The sequence below is a fragment of the Panulirus ornatus genome, chromosome 25, assembly GCF_036320965.1.
Source record: "Panulirus ornatus isolate Po-2019 chromosome 25, ASM3632096v1, whole genome shotgun sequence".
Taxonomy (NCBI): Eukaryota; Metazoa; Arthropoda; class Malacostraca; order Decapoda; family Palinuridae; genus Panulirus; species Panulirus ornatus.
The window spans coordinates 4,545,314-4,565,136 of NC_092248.1; the positions used below are offsets into that span (position 1 = coordinate 4,545,314).

The following is a 19,823-nucleotide window of genomic DNA, read 5'->3' on the forward strand; positions in this document are numbered from 1 at the left end:
TGAGACGAGGTTGCCATACTTCACAACTGCCTCCCTGTAGTGAGACAAGGTTGCCATACTTCACAACTGCCTCCCTGTAGTGAGACGAGGTGGCCATACTTCACAACTGGTTCTCTGTAGTGAGACGAGGTGGCCATACTTCACAACTGGCTCTCTGTAGTGAGACGAGGTTGCCATACTTCACAACTGCCTCCCTGTAGTGAGACAAGGTTGCCATACTTCACAACTGGCTCTCTGTAGTGAGACGAGGTTGCCATACTTTATAACTGCCTCCCTGTAGTGAGACAAGGTTGCCATACTTCACAACTGCCTCCCTGTAGTGAGACGAGGTTGCCATACTTCACAACTGCCTCCCTGTAGTGAGACGAGGTTGCCATACTTCACAACTGGCTCTCTGTAGTGAGACGAGGTTGCCATACTTTACAACTGCCTCCCTGTAGTGAGACAAGGTTGCCATACTTCACAACTGCCTCTCTGTAGTGAGACAAGGTTGCCATACTTCACAACTGCCTCCCTGTAGTGAGACAAGGTTGCCATACTTCACAACTGGCTCTCTGTAGTGAGACGAGGTTGCCATACTTCACAACTGCCTCCCTGTAGTGAGACGAGGTTGCCATACTTTACAACTGCCTCCCTGTAGTGAGACGAGGTTGCCATACTTCACAACTGCCTCCCTGTAGTGAGACAAGGTTGCCATACTTCACAACTGGCTCTCTGTAGTGAGACGAGGTTGCCATACTTCACAACTGCCTCCCTGTAGTGAGACGAGGTTGCCATACTTCACAACTGCCTCCCTGTAGTGAGACGAGGTTGCCATACTTCACAACTGCCTCCCTGTAGTGAGACGAGGTTGCCATACTTTACAAGCATCTGCCTTCAGTGACACACGATGCCATACTTCACAGCCAGATGCCCAATAGCGACACCAGGTTGCCACACTCGGCAATTAGCTGCCAGAAGTCACAAATGGTTGCCATATTAGCCACCAACTGCTGGTCATGAGACAAGGTTGCCCTACTCAGTGACGACCAAGTGCCCGTAATGAGACAAGACGAAGCACCGAGCAAAAATGCTATTAAGGAATTTAATAAGAGAGTGTCGATAATGAAGCCTTTTGTAAATTACAAATATGATATGATTAAGGTGAACGCAGTTGATGGAGGCAGAGGAACCACCTTCCCCAGGCCTTGCCACTTCCCCTCGGGGCCCAACCACCACTTCCCCTCCCCAGACCGGCCACTTCCCCCAGGCCAGCCCTAATGCCCTGCAATAATGTGAGCAAACTTTATTACGCTCTCTTGGAAACTGGAGGATGTGGGCTGAGCCCCCATCGGCCCAACCAAGTGAAGGTCGACTGCAATATGTGAAGGACACATGGGTTATGTGAAGGACGCCTGGATCATGTGTGGGTCGCATGGATCATGTGAAGGACACATGGGTTATGTGAAGGACGCCTGGATCATGTGTGGGGCGCATGAATCATGTGAAGGACGCCTGGATCATGTGTGGGGCGCATGAATCATGTGAAGGACGCCTGGATCATGTGTGGGACGAATGGATCATGTGGGGGACTTGTGGATCATGTGTGGGACGCATGGATTATGTGAAGGACGCCTGGATCATGTGTGGGGCGCATGGATCATGTGTGGGACGCATGGATCATGCGGGGGACCCATGGATCATGTGTGGGACGCATGGATCATGTGAGGGACGCCTGGATCATGTGAGGGACGCATGGATCAAGTGAAGGACGCTTGGGTTATGTGAGGGACTTGTGGATCATGTGAAGGACGCCTGGGTTATGTGAAGGACGCCTGGATCATGACCCCTAAAATCCCAAAGGATTGTATGACAGTGTGACACAGAGAGGATCACCCACTGGGAATAGTAGGACTAACTGTGGCACAGACGGGGAGGGAAAAACACAGATCAAAAGTGACATTTAAAAGAACTAAAGACAGATTAAGGGATAACAGTCAGGGATAAAGAGAAATTAAGAGTAAATTAAAGAGTAATGGAGACAGACTGAAAGATTAAGAGGGAAAAATAAGAGAAAGATAAAGAAATGTTTACGTAGAGTGAAAGAAATTAACTTGTTAGTTACTGCACAGTTGGCAGAGAAATGCTAATTAGTGTCAGAGGAAGACAGATGAAGAGACAATAAAAAAGACAGTTAGACAGATTAGCTATGTTTCTAACTGGTGACGAAAGTGACACAGATAAAGTTTGACAGAAATGGAGATGATGATGTCATGCTCGCTGCTACGACAGTGACATGCTGTCCTCATATTCAAAAGCAGAACATGACTAATATCATGTTGGTGACAGATAAAAGATGAGAGAAAATGGTAAACATAGAATGAATTGGAGCTGTATATCTGGGGTAAGGATAACGCAGCGTTGGCTCTGGGGTCATAAAACTGAAGCTTTATATCAGGGGTAAGAGTAATATAGTGTTAGCTCTGGGGTCATAAGACTGAAGCTTAATATCTGGGGTAAGGGTAAGGCAGTGTTAGCTCTGTGGTCATAAAACTGAAGCTTTATATCAGGGGTAAGAGTAATATAGTGTTAGCTCTGGGGTCATAAGACTGAAGCTTAATATCTGGGGTAAGGGTAATGCAGTGTTAGCTCTGGGGTCATAAGACTGAAGCTTTGTATCTGGGGTAAGGTTAATGTAGTGTTAGCTCTGGGGTCATGAGGATAAAGATTTATATCTGGGGTAAGGGTGACATAGTGTTAGCTCTGGGGGTCATGAGAGTGAAGCTTTTCTATCTGGGGTCAGGATAGATCTAAACGACACCAGTCAGCCAAAGACACATTAAGGCCAAAAAGGAGGACGTTCTAGGGAATGTAAATTTGAGAAAGAGACTTAAAGACAAACGTTGAAGGGAGGAGCATTGTAGCAGCAACAAGAGGAGGAGAGGAAGACAGCTTACAACATAACTATAACCATGTAGCAAAATCGCTCATTATATCCAGGTCACAGTAAGGAAAGAAGAATCATTTCTTATCCAGTCGATAAGAGAGAGAATTCAGTAACAGATATGGTTAAGAATATTGATAATCTTATTTCTCTTTTTAGATAATTCTCTGCACAACTGACACCTTTAACGCGCGCGCGCGTGTGTGTGTGTGTGTGTGTGTGTGTGTGTGTGTGTGTGTGTGTGTGTGTGTGTGTGTAATTACCCTTTGGTGTTGTAAAGGGAGGGAGATCTACACTAGTGTGCGTTGATTTTAATCAGCTGGCCGGTACGAGTAAGGCCAAACAGAACCTTATTACCATCACATATATGCTCTCTCCTTCACTATAAAGATGAAAATACCGTGATTCACATGAGCACTCTTGCATTACACTTATGTAGGCATCATTCCATGGCACACAATATTTCATAGTCTGTAGTGAATTCATCCATAAAAAACGGATATCTCTTCCTACCAAAGAAAACAGTATTTTGTGGTAAACAATAGCAATTCTCTTTCTTGTCACGGTATAAGACTCTTTTAAGTGTACTGTAGTGTTCTGTAGTAAGCAAGTATTCTGTATTAAAACTGAAATATAACAGAAACTAACACAAGTTTTGTATACTAAGTATACGAAAAACATGAAGCTGATATGTTCTATCAGCAGGTATCAACGGGAACTGAATAATTTCAGTGGGTTTCTTTAGAAAATGAATTATTCTAGTGATTTTCATAGTGAACTGAATTCCTTCAGCGGGCGAACAGAGCGAATAAGAGGAAAAAAAGGACAGAACAGTTCACCGTCTGTGAGGGCAGAGGGTAGTTCTGGCAGTGTTGTCACAGGTTCGAATCCTGGGCCCATAAAAAAAAGCCCCTGAATGCAAAAGGATGAAAGAGAGCTTGTGTTCGAAACGCAATTCCTGAGGGCATTATGTGTTGTGAGGAGGGTTGATCAAGTAAGGAATGACATTATGAGAAAAATGCGTAGTAGGAGGCACAGTATGGCTGAGAGAGATGACGTGGGTGCACGGAAATGGTATGGACATATGGTGAGGACGAGAAAGGTGTGAATGATTCAGGGGATCTACGAGTTACAAGTGGAGGGAGCAAGAGAGAGAGAGAGAGAGAGAGAGAGAGAGAGAGAGAGAGAGAGAGAGAGAGAGAGAGAGAGAGAGAGAGAGAGAGAGGTTGGAAGGACAGAGTGAAAGAAGCTTTGAGTTATAAGAATCTGGACATTCAAGAGGACGAGACCAGTGAATAAAATGGATCGAACTGATGTGATTATGGTATACAGGGGGCGACGTGCTGCCAAGGGAAACCGAACCTAAGCATGTGAAGTGGTCGGGAGAAAGCAAGGGACAGTCTAGGAGGTCTGGCTATGGATGGGGGCCTTGGTTTCGACACTTTAGACACAAGACAGTGAAAGGATGTGGGTAAATGATGTCAGTCTTCATTTAAAGCTTAGGTTACCTCGATGGCGCCGGAAAAGACGAACATGTATGTACTTAGTATGTATTAGTAAGTTCGTATTCATTCAAGTGTAGCACCAAGAGAACAAATGGGAACATCAGTGAGGGGGGCTAATGGGGAGGTGATAACAAGTAGTGGTGATGTGAGAAGGAGATGGAGTGAGTACTTTGAAGGTTTGTTGAATGTGTTTGATGATAGAGTGGCAGATGTAGGGTGTTTTGGTCGAGGTGGTGTGCAAAGTGAGAGGGTTAGGGAGAATGATTTGGTAAACAGAGAAGAGGTAGTAAAAGCTCTGCGGAAGATGAAAGCCGGCAAGGCAGGGGGTTTGGATGGTATTGCAGTGGAATTTATTAAAAAGGGGGGGTGACTGTGTTCCTGACTGGTTGGTAAGGTAATTTAATGTATGTATGACTCATGGTGAGGTGCCTGAGGACTGGCGGAATGCTTGCATAGTGCCATTGTACAAAGGCAAAGGGGATAAAGGTGAGTGCTCAAATTACAGAGGTCATATATATATATATATATATATATATATATATATATATATATATATATATATATATATATATATATATATATATATATATATTCTGCCCTCCTTCCTCTCTCTCTCCCTCTCACACTCTCTCTCTCTCTCTCTCTCTCTCTCTCTCTCTCTCTCTCTCTCTCTCTCTCTCTCTCTCTCTCGCCCCTCATAATCGGATACCGTCAAATTGGTCATCACAAGACAAACTACAGACCCTGGTAATCCCTAAAACCCTTTCGCCGTCAGGGTCCAGAATGAAGGCAGCGTTGAAGTTGAGGGAAGTGTAGCGGCAGCGGAGCAGGAAAATGAAGGAATTCTATCTATCATAAGGAAAAAGAAAAAGAAAAAGAAGTGAAAGAAATGCTAAGATAAAGGAGGTGAAAGAAGATCAGCGAGAAAAACAAAAGATTTTCAACACTGAAGTAAGGAAAATGAAAGAAGTGTCAATTATGATGAAACAGGTGAAGGAAATTTAAAGTTGAAATGAAATACACTAAGCATTAACAGGAGAGAAAACTAACGAACTGCAGTATATAACGTGAATGAAATGAAGGAAGTGTTGCACCTGAGGTGAAGAATGATAGTGTTTACCATGAAGGACGTGAATCTGATATAGCAAGCATGGCGAAAGGATCCGAAGGTATAGCACTAACTGATGGAAATGAAAGAACTAAGACGTGAAGGAAGTGCTTTTACTTAAGTGAAAGAAGTTACGTGACTATCGAAAAAATGGAGGCAAAAACACTGTTCTTCAGCTGCCAACATAACTGATTTGCATACCTCCATCAAAGAACACACATACAACTAATTTGCATACGGCTTGGGTACACGTCACATGGAACTGTTCTACGAAGAAAAGATAGACCTATGAACAGCCTACAGTGTAGCAGATAAGTCTATAAGAAATAGATCTAGGTATAGAACTAAACAGATGGCGAATGCAGGTCAACAGGTTAACAGAAGAGGCCAACGGATTACCAACAAAGGAAGCCAGACAGCCAACAGAGATGAACGGGATTTGTCGACGGAGATCAACAGGATTACAATCAAGATCAACAGATTATCAGCAAATGGCTAACGGGGGGCCAACGGATTACCTGGAAAATCCAACAGATTTCCAACAGAGGTCAGCGCATCATTACCAACAGATTCCAACAGAGGTGCCAACAGATCACGCATTCCCGGATGAATCAGGCGAGTCAATATATATTCGTCAATATTGACCTGGGGGGGAAAGGGGGGGTCCACTCCCACCATGGAACCCATCTGGGGTCTGATAATCTCCTTTGGGAAGAGTAGGAGGTCCATTCCCACTTTGGGTTCCATTACGTGGATCCACTCCCAATCTAGAACCCATTTTGGGTCTGGTAAAGTAACTTAAGGGCTAGGATAAGGTTCCACTCCCACCATGGGATCCATCTGGGGTCTGATAATCTCCTTTGGGAAGAGTAGGAGGTCCATTCCCACTTTGGGTTCCATTGCGTGGATCCACTCCCAATCTAGAACCCATTTTGGGTCTGGTAAATTAACTTAAGGGCTAGGATAAGGTTCCACTCCCAATCTAGAACCCATTTTGGGTCTGGTAAAGTAACTTAAGGGCTAGGGTAAGGTTCCACTCCCACCATGGGATCCATCTTGTCAATAACAATTTCCCCTGAGGCGGGGCGAAAGGTTCCACTCCCAGTCTGCAGCCCATTTTGGGGTCTGATCGCCTCAGTGCCACGTTTTCTATTTTCTTTTCCCCTCTGCCGTCAGATGTTATAAAACTCCTACGAAAATGAACGTAAAATTTCCCACTAGAACAAAATCAATTTACGTGAGAGGCGTTCGTGATTCGGGCCCCACTGACTTCAGGGGATTACGTTCGTATATGAACAGAATTCGTCTCTTGATTAATCCTTGAAACTATATATTCTTAATCTATACGAAAATACTGAGTCACCTGCCTGTATTAATAATCTAATTTGACAAGGCTCTCCATCATCAGTCTGTACCTGGACGGGGCCCTCCATTACCTGTCTGTACCTGGATGAGGCTCTACCTCACCTGTCCATACCTGGATGAGGCTCTTCCTCACCTGTCCATACCTGGATGAGGCTCTTTCTCACCTGTCTGTACCTGGATGAGGCTCTTCCTCACCTGTCCATACCTGGATGAGGCTCTTTCTCACCTGTCTGTACCTGGATGAGGCTCTACCTCACCTGTCCATACCTGGATGAGGCTCTACCTCACCTGTCCGTACCTGGATGAGGCTCTACCTCACCTGTCTGTACCTGGATGAGGCTCTACCTCACCTGTCTGTACCTGGATGAGGCTCTTTCTCACCTGTCTATACCTGGATGAGGCTCTACCTCACCTGTCCATACCTGGATGAGGCTCTACCTCACCTGTCCGTACCTGGATGAGGCTCTACCTCACCTGTCTGTACCTGGATGAGGCTCTACCTCACCTGTCTGTCTGTACCTGGACGAGTCTCTCCATCCCCCTTCCTCAAAACATAAAACGCACACTAACTAGAACCGGATAAAAAAAAAAAAAAGAGAGAGATTATAACTTCCTCCTCAATATGAGGCTTCGCGACAGCCTCCATCAGCTAGGTGGGTAATCTGTGTCACGTCTTTCATGCCTGCATAGTGATGTATTGGCGAGGAGCCCTTCGTCAGGAGGAGCCCCCTTCGTCGGGAGATCCTGCCAGGCCAATCTGTGCTGCCCCAACAGGGTGCTGGAAAGCTATGTGTTCCCGCCACCCCATCAAGGTCTAATTTGACTTCTGGGGGTTACTATGGTGACCGTGACGTCACCCCCCAGCTCGCGCCCCTGATTGGCTGGCCGATCCTGTTACCATGGTAACGCCATGATGTCACCAGTCCAGCTCCCCCTCAAGCCTTGTGATTGGCTCGACGCTGGCATAGTGACCGTGAAAAGTCATCTTCCGCCCGATTCTTGATTGCTGGTAATGACGTCACACTCGGCCGTTTCCGTCATTGGTCAGTTCAGCCTCTTTAGTGCATAACTAGGGCAGCGGAGCCACCTGGGGGGTTAGAACGCCCCCGAGGAGAGTTGAAGACTTCCCTTCGTCGTTACAGACCGAGAGTCGAGTCTTCGTACTCAAGGAAAGTCGTCGTGGTCGCCTTCATGTACTTACGTCGTGTCACTGAAGGAAATAACAGAAATTTCTTCGATCTTTTGTTAAAAAAAAGAGGAATTTAATTTTTCCACTAATAAAAGGGGAAAAAAAAAGATCAAAGAATATACGAGAGGCTTTCTGGATATGCTGGTAGGCGTTGGGGGGAAGGGGAGGCCTCTAGGCAGATGTGACCTCCAACAGACCAGACCTTCTGAGGGCCAGTGACCCCGGGTTAGCCGAGACTACAAACAGGTCTCTGGCGAGCGAAATTGCCAATACCGTTTTCCCAGCTAGTGGTCAGGTGTGGCGCTTGTGTGTGTGTGTGTGTGTGTGTGTGTGTGTGTGTGTGTGTGAGGTTTAGTGTTGGCAACACGCCGAGGTCCTAATGATGTAGGGCCTTTGTGTGTCTGGTGCCATACAGAGAGAGAGAGAGAGAGAGAGAGAGAGAGAGAGAGAGAGAGAGAGAGAGAGAGAGAGAGAGAGAGAGAGAGAGAGAGAGAGAGAGAGAGAGAGTGTGTGTGTGTGTGTGTGTGTGTTGCAGCCCCTCTTGTATGGGTGAACACACAGAGGCCGTGTGTGTGTGTGTACACTACCTGACCCACCCGTGTCAATGGGGCAACGGTGACCTCCAATATAAAAAGACGGTCAGAACCAATCAGTTGAGTCGAGAGTCCTGAGGAGATGGGACGCAGAATGACTTCACGATCCACCAGGCTAGTCTAGAGCCAGAGGGTGAGCCAGCTTACCAAGGGGAGCTTAGTACACCAGCTGAGGGAGATACAATCCTTCCAGCTGGGTTACACGAATCGCCTCACTGTAATAACCAAGGCTTCAGGAACCAAATCCAGCGGTGTGGACAAAGACGTTCATGTTTTAATGCTGACAGATGAACGTGCTAAAGGATGGCATTTAACCCATAACTGAACAATATGCTGAATGATCGTACCCTTAAGGCTATATTACTGAAGTTTCAGGATAGGTGATGACATCAAAGGTTCTTCATAATTAACTCAGTTTTCCAAAAAGAAAAAAAAACAAGGAAAAAAAAATTGATGTGAATTCCCACAATGACTTCTCGAGACACAGAAGATACGCCTAATGACCTAATGACCTAATGAGAGGGGGTCACAGAAACAGCTCACGAAGGAGGAGGAGCTGAAATTAATCAGAAACCAAATTCCAAAAAAAAAACAGGGGTGAGAGTGGACTATCTGAATCTTCATCGTCCCCCTGTCAATCACGTTGAATTAATCAATTCTGTTAAGGTAATTACCCTCATTAACTCGCGGATGCTTAATTGATCTAATCTCACAGACCCGAAATGTGTTCTCCAGTGGACCAAGTGGCACTGGGTCGATACAGAGGGGCTTCGGTCTGTAGCCAGGTAGCAGTACCCTGGTCTAGTGGGTACTCTGGCCTCGGAGTAGCAGGAATTGGTTCATGTTAGCGTTCCTCGTCTTTAATCAGCTTGGGGTCTGTTCTTATCAAGGGATTTCTGCTCTGAGACCCAATGGCAATTTGTTCAAATCAGCAGGGGTGTGTGTGTATGTGTGTGTCTGTGTGTGTGTGTGTGTGTGTGTGTGTGTGTGTATGGTCTTCAAAGAGTTATAGTCAGTTGCTACTAGTGAGTATCTGGCCCTCTGGCGGTGGAACCTTGTAACAATTACGGTCTCTTATAATGATAACTCCTGATGAACAATGGGTTTGTTATATTCCATCCGGGTGCGAGTTCTTCCCGTTATCATCCACGTAATCTCAGAGTGGTGGTCACACTGAAGGCCTCCCAGACGAAGCTCTGTTGCCTCAAGAACTTGTGCTGAAGGATGGGCTTGAATGAGATCACCTCCCTCAGTCATCCACTATGACCTTAGCCACCTCATATGACCTCAACTCCCTCATGAATCCAATCATCCAACATGACCTTAACCCCCACATGACCACAACCACCTCTTAGACCCCTCCCTCATGACCTCAAGTCAAGCATGTATGTAAACAAGCGACACTCATCAGCATAGACGTATATGAAGCGAGGGGAAAAAAAAAAACGAAAGAAGATTGTTGTCATCTAGACAACACGAGAACCACTCGATCTATGGACTCCCGAGAGAGTCTTAACGGAAGCGACAGCGAGTCTAGCTTCAGGTGGCACCACACTCCTCCCAAGGGTGACACTTGAGTCCAGGCAGAGGTGACATCTTAGGAGTCCAGCCGCTGGTGTACTCGTGGCAGAGTCAGGAGTACGTAGTCGTCACAAGGGTAGAAGTGAGTCTGGAGTACGTATGTAATTTCCCATTTGAACTATACGAGGAGGGAGCTCTACACTCTGGGGGGTCCCAGTCTCTTGAACATTCCCTTATCAAACTTCACTCTACTATCCAACAATCACAACTGGTGAAAGTGCCCTAACCTAAGACTCGATTCTCTTAATTCCAAAACCATTTGTCTTACCCTCCTCTGGACCTTCTCTATGAGTTCTTTGAAGTTCTAAAATTGCGGTAACCAAATATGAGAGGTGTGTGTGTATGTTTGTATGTTCTTGGGTTTCGAGGCTATCAATTATCAAATAAAACATCGTTCCAGAGGTTTTGCAATACACGTCAAACATACATTATAGAAAATGTACATACATATAAACAGTACAATGGACGACAACAAACACTTACCTTGAAAGATATAACAGGAAATTAATCTACATAAAGACAAAATAGGGAATAGGGTTATGATACTTTAACAAACTCTTTCACGACTAACCTGAACTTACCTTGGTAACCTAACCTAACTAAAGGAAACCTAATCTAACAACCCAAACCAATCATATGCCAGACCAATAAAATAAACCTAATATAGCTTAACTAACCATAATCCAGACTAACCAAACCTAACTTAACCAGCCTATACGAAATTTAACCTAAATCAACCTTAACTTCTAACACTGTTCACTCTTGCCCTGATAATGATCCCGCTTTACACGCAATAAACTGCTTTCCATTTCCTCCTTAGTCTAATACTCGTTCTCTTTCTCGCACTGAACAAGTCCAATGTGTAACATCTCAGAATGGGATTGCAGGAAACAGGAACTAAAGCGAAATTTCTACCTATAGCCTTTCTGCATTTTTACATTTCGTTCGTTTCCCTCTCATCTAAACACCACAAATGAATCCTGCAGTAATATGGATGCGTTGACCATAACCACATCCTCCACTCTACCCTGAAAAACCCACGTAATTATCGCTACAAAGTCTGCTTCCCAAAGGTTGGGTATGCTATATACGAGCCGTAATTATTTTTCATGTGAGCGAACACCCAGCTCACTGATTCTCCAGCGATACTTTGTGTCCAACAATATTTGGACCGTTGCTCTCGTGTCTCACCCACCAAGGTACGTACCCGTGGCACGTATCAGGCTGCTGCTTCCTATAGTTTCTATACGGAGATTTACCACACGAGGACTGACCGTTATGATATATCCTTCTTTCCTCTAACATTGAAGTCTGGAACTCATCATCCACTATATTCTACCTTGAAGAGTCTGCAAACACCTGAAGAATCCTGATTCATTTCATAATTCTTTTTCTCACATTCTATATTTATTCTTTCTTTCTTTTCAACACGAGATGGCCTTGATCGAGGCAATCATTTTCCCTGTGCTATATCGGTCGCTATTAAGGTAATAGCGCTACACCAAATGAACCAAATCCAACTTAACTTATCAGCTTTCACTGTAACCCACCTCCAATATCCTGATAAGCTTAACCTTAATCAGGGGAACGTAATCTAACTTAATCTAAAAACAAGAAATAATAATTAGAACGTTATGATTCCGATATCGTTATGCTAATCATAAAAGTACACTAGTTCACTTTTAACTAACCTAACCTAACCTAACTTAATGTAATCTAATCTAGCCTAACCTAACCTAACCTAATGTAATCTAATCTAACCTAACCTGACCGAAATCCAAAGGAGACGAAACTTATCAAAACTATCAAGAATGACAATATTGCAAGAAGAAAAGAAGCAAGTTTTTCATAGCTACAAAAGTATCTACATATATCTAAGGACTTTCCATATATCTACAACAACAAATTACACAAAGTTCCACGGATCAGAGACTAAGAAGGGGCCAGTGGTACGCCAAGAGGCGTGCGGTAACTGGCTGAGGGAACCGTACGTTCCAACACTGGCCACGGAGACAACAAAGACTTCATCAAACCCCAACACAAAAGAATCACTTACCTTAACTCGTACTGCATCGCGTCGCATCTGTAAGATTAAAGAGAAAAGAGAAAATGTTATTTCAAACACTATCATAACTCTCATAATTACCCAGATACGTTAGAAAGAACATAAATGGAAATACATTTTGATGTATGACACTGATACACATATGCATCTTCAAACACACACACACACACACACACACACACACACACACATGTATATGCACAAGAGCATTGTAAATCCTCTTTCGCCTGACAACAACAGCCGAAGGTTGAAAGGCAAGACGGGAGCATATGGCCTCATCCCTCCATATGGGCTCTTTACCACCCTAGCCTCGCTGTATAGCGCCCCCTCCCTGTAGTGACACAACCTTACTATCCTAGCTGTGTGGCCCATCCCCATATTCAATCCCTGGCCTAGCCCCAAGGCCCCCTCTACCGTCCTGTGTAATCTCCCCTACATCCTGTCATGGTAGAGCCAGTCCAGGTGATCTGACGACGGGAAATATGTCGGTAATGTGATCCAGGCGAGGTAGCAGCAGCGGAGGAGGACGACTGCTCCAGCGTGTGACCAAGGCTCCAGCTCTTGTTCTCATCCCACACACTCACAGTGCGGGCAAGAGGCCCAGGTTAGAGCTCTGCCTTAAACCCCAGTGTGAGGCCAGGGCAGAGCCCTACCCTCACCCCTCAAGTATCCAGCGGGAGACCCAAGGTGATGCTCTGTCTCACGCCCTAAAAGATCCAACGGGAGGCCCTGGGTTGAGCCCTATACCTTCCATCCCCAGATGATCTAGCGTGAGACACAAGGGAATGGTCCGCTGCTGCCCTGAGATTACCATCCTTACTCCCAAAGCACCATCACTGGCTTCTTCTACCCGCCCCTCTAACTTCCAGTAGAACTGGATTCCTGTTTCCAAATTCTCCGTAGGAGTTGGCCTCACTTCTACGCAGCAGTGCAAGGTGTTGGAATTTTTCTCATCTTCCCCCGCAGTTCCTTTATGAGATCCACTGACTTCATTATCGTCATTGACTTCTTCTCTACCGTCCTGAAAATGAAAATGTGCTTTCATCACACTGTCCTTTGAAATACGAATTCAATTTGTTTAACACACCGTAAACCAGGATTTCCTTGTTCCATGTACCCATGTTGGCTTTTTCTTTGGCTTCAGCGGCGTGTTCTCATTACCTTTGACTTCGCTGGTGCTCTCAAGGCGTCGGGTTACGGGTTTGGATTCACCAGGACTTTACTGCAGTCACTGGCTTCCACTTAGCTTTAATCTGGCCCGGTGTACTTTCAAAAGGGCCCATATTGCATAGTTCTTGTCTCCTGTCTGTTTGGTGCTGTGTGACGGGTAGGAAAGACCCCGTCTTATGTGACGGTAAATACTGCTACAGCTGGTGGGTATGACAGGAAAATTCTACATGTTAAATGAAGATGATGGGGTGAGGATAACCACCGTCCTGTGGAGGTGACGGTGACGGGAAAGACCCCATCCTGTGACGGTGACAAGAAAGGCCCCCCCCGTCCTAAGCGACCCATGACGGGAAAAGGCCCCCCCGTCCTAAGCGACCCATGACGGGAAAAGGCCACCGTCCTAAGCGACCCATGACGGGAAAAGGCCACCGTCCTAAGCGACCCATGACGGGAAAAGGCCCCCATCCTAAGCAACCCATGACGGGAAAAAGGCCTCCCATCCTAAGCGACCCATGACGGGAAAAGGGCCCCATCCTAAGCGACCCATGACGGGAAAGGCCACCGTCCTAAGCGACCCATGACGGGGAAAGGCCACCATCCTAAGCGACCCATGACGGGAAAAGGCCACCGTCCTAAGCGACCCATGACGGGAAAAGGCCCCCGTCCTAAGCGACCCATGACGGGAAAAGGCCACCATCCCATCTGAGGAATAAACAGCTGGTGTTATTGACCATGTTTTTGTATCCGGGAGTAACGCAAACATCCCGCCTCACATTGTTTTCGTAACTCAGGGTTCAGAAGACACCCTCCTCCCCCCTCCACACACACACACACACACACACACACACACACACATACACACACACATACACATACTTGCATCATAGGTCCTTCTTTGCTTACACACACACACACACACACACACACACACACACACACACTTGCATCATAGGTCCTTTCTTTGCCTTACGCTCCGATCCACCGTAATTACTGGTGTCCTCAAGGCTTTCTAGGAACCTGATGTGTGCTTCAACCTCGCCCATACTGTCCCGACAGACTGGGTTTGAAGGACCTATCATGTCTCGGTGGACCAACTGGTTACGTCACACCAGTGCGACGTCACTAAATGACGTCATTCATTGCTTTGATTGCTTTTTCACCGACTCGTGACGTCATGAAAGTCTTCATAGTGAACATGACGGTCAGTGACGGTGTGTGGGTGAGACATACCGCACTCACATACGTAAGACGACGTGTTCTGTTCGTTGTAAATTTCCTCGTGATGGCTAGCCACAACCCTCTCCTGCATCAGCCAGCTGGCTAGCCACAACCCTCTCCTGCATCAGCCAGCTGGCTAGCCACAACCCTCTCCTGCATCAGCCAGCTGGCTAGCCACAACCCTCTCCTGCATCAGCCAGCTGGCTAGCCACAACCCTCTCCTGCATCAGCCAGCTGGCTAGCCACAACCCTCTCCTGCATCAGCCAGCTGGCTAGCCACAACCCTCTCCTGCATCAGCCAGCTGGCTAGCCACAACCCTCTCCTGCATCAGCCAGCTGGCTAGCCACAACCCTCTCCTGCATCAGCCAGCTGGCTAGCCACAACCCTCTCCTGCATCAGCCAGCTGGCTAGCCACAACCCTCTCCTGCATCAGCCAGCTGGCTAGCCACAACCCTCTCCTGCATCAGCCAGCTGGCTAGCCACAACCCTCTCCTGCATCAGCCAGCTGGCTAGCCACAACCCTCTCCTGCATCAGCCAGCTGGCTAGCCACAACCCTCTCCTGCATCAGCCAGCTGGCTAGCCACAACCCTCTCCTGCATCAGCCAGCTGGCTAGCCACAACCCTCTCCTGCATCAGCCAGCTGGCTAGCCACAACCCTCTCCTGCATCAGCCAGCTGGCTAGCCACAACCCTCTCCTGCATCAGCCAGCTGGCTAGCCACAACCCTCTCCTGCATCAGCCAGCTGGCTAGCCACAACCCTCTCCTGCATCAGCCAGCTGGCTAGCCATAACCCTCTCCTGCATCAGCCAGCTGGCTAGCCACAACCCTCTCCTGCATCAGCCAGCTGGCTAGCCACAACCCTCTCCTGCATCAGCCAGCTGGCTAGCCACAACCCTCTCCTGCATCAGCCAGCTGGCTAGCCATAACCCTCTCCTGCATCAGCCAGCTGGCTAGCCACAACCCTCTCCTGCATCAGCCAGCTGGCTAGCCATAACCCTCTCCTGCATCAGCCAGCTGGCTAGCCATAACCCTCTCCTGCATCAGCCAGCTGGCTAGCCATAACCCTCTCCTGCATCAGCCAGCTGGCTAGCCACAACCCTCTCCTGCATCAGCCAGCTGGCTAGCCACAACCCTCTCCTGCATCAGCCAGCTGGCTAGCCACAACCCTCTCCTGCATCAGCCAGCTGGCTAGCCATAACCCTCTCCTGCATCAGCCAGCTGGCTAGCCACAACCCTCTCCTGCATCAGGTGGCCAGCCAGCCACAACCCTCTCCTGCATCAGCCAGCTGGCTAGCCACAACCCTCTCCTGCATCAGCCAGCTGGCTAGCCACAACCCTCTCCTGCATCAGCCAGCTGGCTAGCCACAACCCTCTCCTGCATCAGCCAGCTGGCTAGCCACAACCCTCTCCTGCATCAGCCAGCTGGCTAGCCACAACCCTCTCCTGCATCAGCCAGCTGGCTAGCCACAACCCTCTCCTGCATCAGCCAGCTGGCTAGCCACAACCCTCTCCTGCATCAGCCAGCTGGCTAGCCACAACCCTCTCCTGCATCAGCCAGCTGGCTAGCCACAACCCTCTCCTGCATCAGCCAGCTGGCTAGCCACAACCCTCTCCTGCATCAGCCAGCTGGCTAGCCACAACCCTCTCCTGCATCAGCCAGCTGGCTAGCCACAACCCTCTCCTGCATCAGCCAGCTGGCTAGCCACAACCCTCTCCTGCATCAGCCAGCTGGCTAGCCACAACCCTCTCCTGCATCAGCCAGCTGGCTAGCCACAACCCTCTCCTGCATCAGCCAGCTGGCTAGCCATAACCCTCTCCTGCATCAGCCAGCTGGCTAGCCACAACCCTCTCCTGCATCAGCCAGCTGGCTAGCCACAACCCTCTCCTGCATCAGCCAGCTGGCTAGCCACAACCCTCTCCTGCATCAGCCAGCTGGCTAGCCATAACCCTCTCCTGCATCAGCCAGCTGGCTAGCCACAACCCTCTCCTGCATCAGCCAGCTGGCTAGCCACAACCCTCTCCTGCATCAGCCAGCTGGCTAGCCACAACCCTCTCCTGCATCAGCCAGCTGGCTAGCCACAACCCTCTCCTGCATCAGCCAGCTGGCTAGCCACAACCCTCTCCTGCATCAGCCAGCTGGCTAGCCACAACCCTCTCCTGCATCAGCCAGCTGGCTAGCCACAACCCTCTCCTGCATCAGCCAGCTGGCTAGCCACAACCCTCTCCTGCATCAGCCAGCTGGCTAGCCACAACCCTCTCCTGCATCAGCCAGCTGGCTAGCCACAACCCTCTCCTGCATCAGCCAGCTGGCTAGCCACAACCCTCTCCTGCATCAGCCAGCTGGCTAGCCACAACCCTCTCCTGCATCAGCCAGCTGGCTAGCCACAACCCTCTCCTGCATCAGCCAGCTGGCTAGCCACAACCCTCTCCTGCATCAGCCAGCTGGCTAGCCACAACCCTCTCCTGCATCAGCCAGCTGGCTAGCCACAACCCTCTCCTGCATCAGCCAGCTGGCTAGCCACAACCCTCTCCTGCATCAGCCAGCTGGCTAGCCACAACCCTCTCCTGCATCAGCCAGCTGGCTAGCCACAACCCTCTCCTGCATCAGCCAGCTGGCTAGCCATAACCCTCTCCTGCATCAGCCAGCTGGCTAGCCACAACCCTCTCCTGCATCAGCCAGCTGGCTAGCCACAACCCTCTCCTGCATCAGCCAGCTGGCTAGCCACAACCCTCTCCTGCATCAGCCAGCTGGCTAGCCACAACCCTCTCCTGCATCAGCCAGCTGGCTAGCCACAACCCTCTCCTGCATCAGCCAGCTGGCTAGCCACAACCCTCTCCTGCATCAGCCAGCTGGCTAGCCACAACCCTCTCCTGCATCAGCCAGCTGGCTAGCCACAACCCTCTCCTGCATCAGCCAGCTGGCTAGCCATAACCCTCTCCTGCATCAGCCAGCTGGCTAGCCACAACCCTCTCCTGCATCAGCCAGCTGGCTAGCCACAACCCTCTCCTGCATCAGCCAGCTGGCTAGCCACAACCCTCTCCTGCATCAGCCAGCTGGCTAGCCACAACCCTCTCCTGCATCAGCCAGCTGGCTAGCCACAACCCTCTCCTGCATCAGCCAGCTGGCTAGCCACAACCCTCTCCTGCATCAGCCAGCTGGCTAGCCACAACCCTCTCCTGCATCAGCCAGCTGGCTAGCCACAACCCTCTCCTGCATCAGCCAGCTGGCTAGCCATAACCCTCTCCTGCATCAGCCAGCTGGCTAGCCACAACCCTCTCCTGCATCAGCCAGCTGGCTAGCCACAACCCTCTCCTGCATCAGCCAGCTGGCTAGCCACAACCCTCTCCTGCATCAGCCAGCTGGCTAGCCATAACCCTCTCCTGCATCAGCCAGCTGGCTAGCCACAACCCTCTCCTGCATCAGCCAGCTGGCTAGCCACAACCCTCTCCTGCATCAGCCAGCTGGCTAGCCATAACCCTCTCCTGCATCAGCCAGCTGGCTAGCCACAACCCTCTCCTGCATCAGCCAGCTGGCTAGCCACAACCCTCTCCTGCATCAGCCAGCTGGCTAGCCACAACCCTCTCCTGCATCAGCCAGCTGGCTAGCCACAACCCTCTCCTGCATCAGCCAGCTGGCTAGCCATAACCCTCTCCTGCATCAGCCAGCTGGCTAGCCATAACCCTCTCCTGCATCAGCCAGCTGGCTAGCCACAACCCTCTCCTGCATCAGCCAGCTGGCTAGCCATAACCCTCTCCTGCATCAGCCAGCTGGCTAGCCACAACCCTCTCCTGCATCAGCCAGCTGGCTAGCCACAACCCTCTCCTGCATCAGCCAGCTGGCTAGCCACAACCCTCTCCTGCATCAGCCAGCTGGCTAGCCACAACCCTCTCCTGCATCAGCCAGCTGGCTAGCCACAACCCTCTCCTGCATCAGCCAGCTGGCTAGCCACAACCCTCTCCTGCATCAGCCAGCTGGCTAGCCATAACCCTCTCCTGCATCAGCCAGCTGGCTAGCCACAACCCTCTCCTGCATCAGCCAGCTGGCTAGCCACAACCCTCTCCTGCATCAGCCAGCTGGCTAGCCACAACCCTCTCCTGCATCAGCCAGCTGGCTAGCCACAACCCTCTCCTGCATCAGCCAGCTGGCTAGCCACAACCCTCTCCTGCATCAGCCAGCTGGCTAGCCACAACCCTCTCCTGCATCAGCCAGCTGGCTAGCCACAACCCTCTCCTGCATCAGCCAGCTGGCTAGCCACAACCCTCTCCTGCATCAGCCAGCTGGCTAGCCACAACTCTCTCCTGCATCAGCCAGCTGGCCAGCCACAACCTTCTCCTGCATCAGCCAGCTGGCTAGCCACAACCCTCTCCTGCATCAGCCAGCTGGCTAGCCATAGCCCTCTCCTGCATCAGCCAGCTGGCTAGCCATAACCCTCTCCTGCATCAGCCAGCTGGCTAGCCAAAACCCTCCCCCATAGGGGGCCACCAGCCAAACCCTCCCCTGCATCAGCAGCCAGGCCAGCCATAACCCTCTCCTGCATCATCCAGCTGGCTAGCCACAACCCTCTCCTGCATCAGCCAGCTGGCTAGCCACAACCCTCTCCTGCATCAACCAGCTACAAGCCTCTCCAGCACCAGTCAGCCAGGCATCCACAAGTCCCTCCTGCCACAGCCAGCCAGTCAACCTGCCGACCGTCCTCCGGACAGCTAGCCAGAGCTCTCTCATTCGCCAGCCAGCCAGACCCAAAGTCAGCCAGCCCCACCGCCTCTCTAACTCTACTTACTCGCGTATCCCTCTACGTATGTACCTGTGCCTCTGTCAACCCATCTACGATATTGATGGAAGGATTTCTAGCTCCTTGATCTCTCGCCCCTTTCCGTCATTCCCAGCACAAACGAAAACATTACCTCACTTGATCACATCCATTGTGTACTGCACCGAAACCACAGCTCCCTACCTACAACCAGGCCCCATCCCTGTGGGTTTTCCGCGGTCGCTTCATATGCCCTGGTTCAGTCCAAGGACAGCACGCTGCCCCCTGTATACCATCCCCCCCCTTTCATATTTCCCGTGCATGCCTTACACCCTCCTGCATGTTTAGGTTCC

General features: G+C 49.6%; 1 protein-coding gene across 1 annotated transcript in view; it reads right to left on the minus strand.

Annotated features, from left to right (window-relative positions):
* LOC139757182 (uncharacterized) overlaps nt 1-19,823 on the minus strand; it is an 857,301-nt gene that overhangs the window by 782,691 nt on the left and 54,787 nt on the right. Inside the window, exon 4 of the mRNA XM_071677314.1 lies at nt 12,321-12,347. Within this exon, the coding sequence (XP_071533415.1) occupies nt 12,321-12,347 (27 nt within the window). The remainder of the gene's footprint in view (nt 1-12,320; nt 12,348-19,823) is intronic.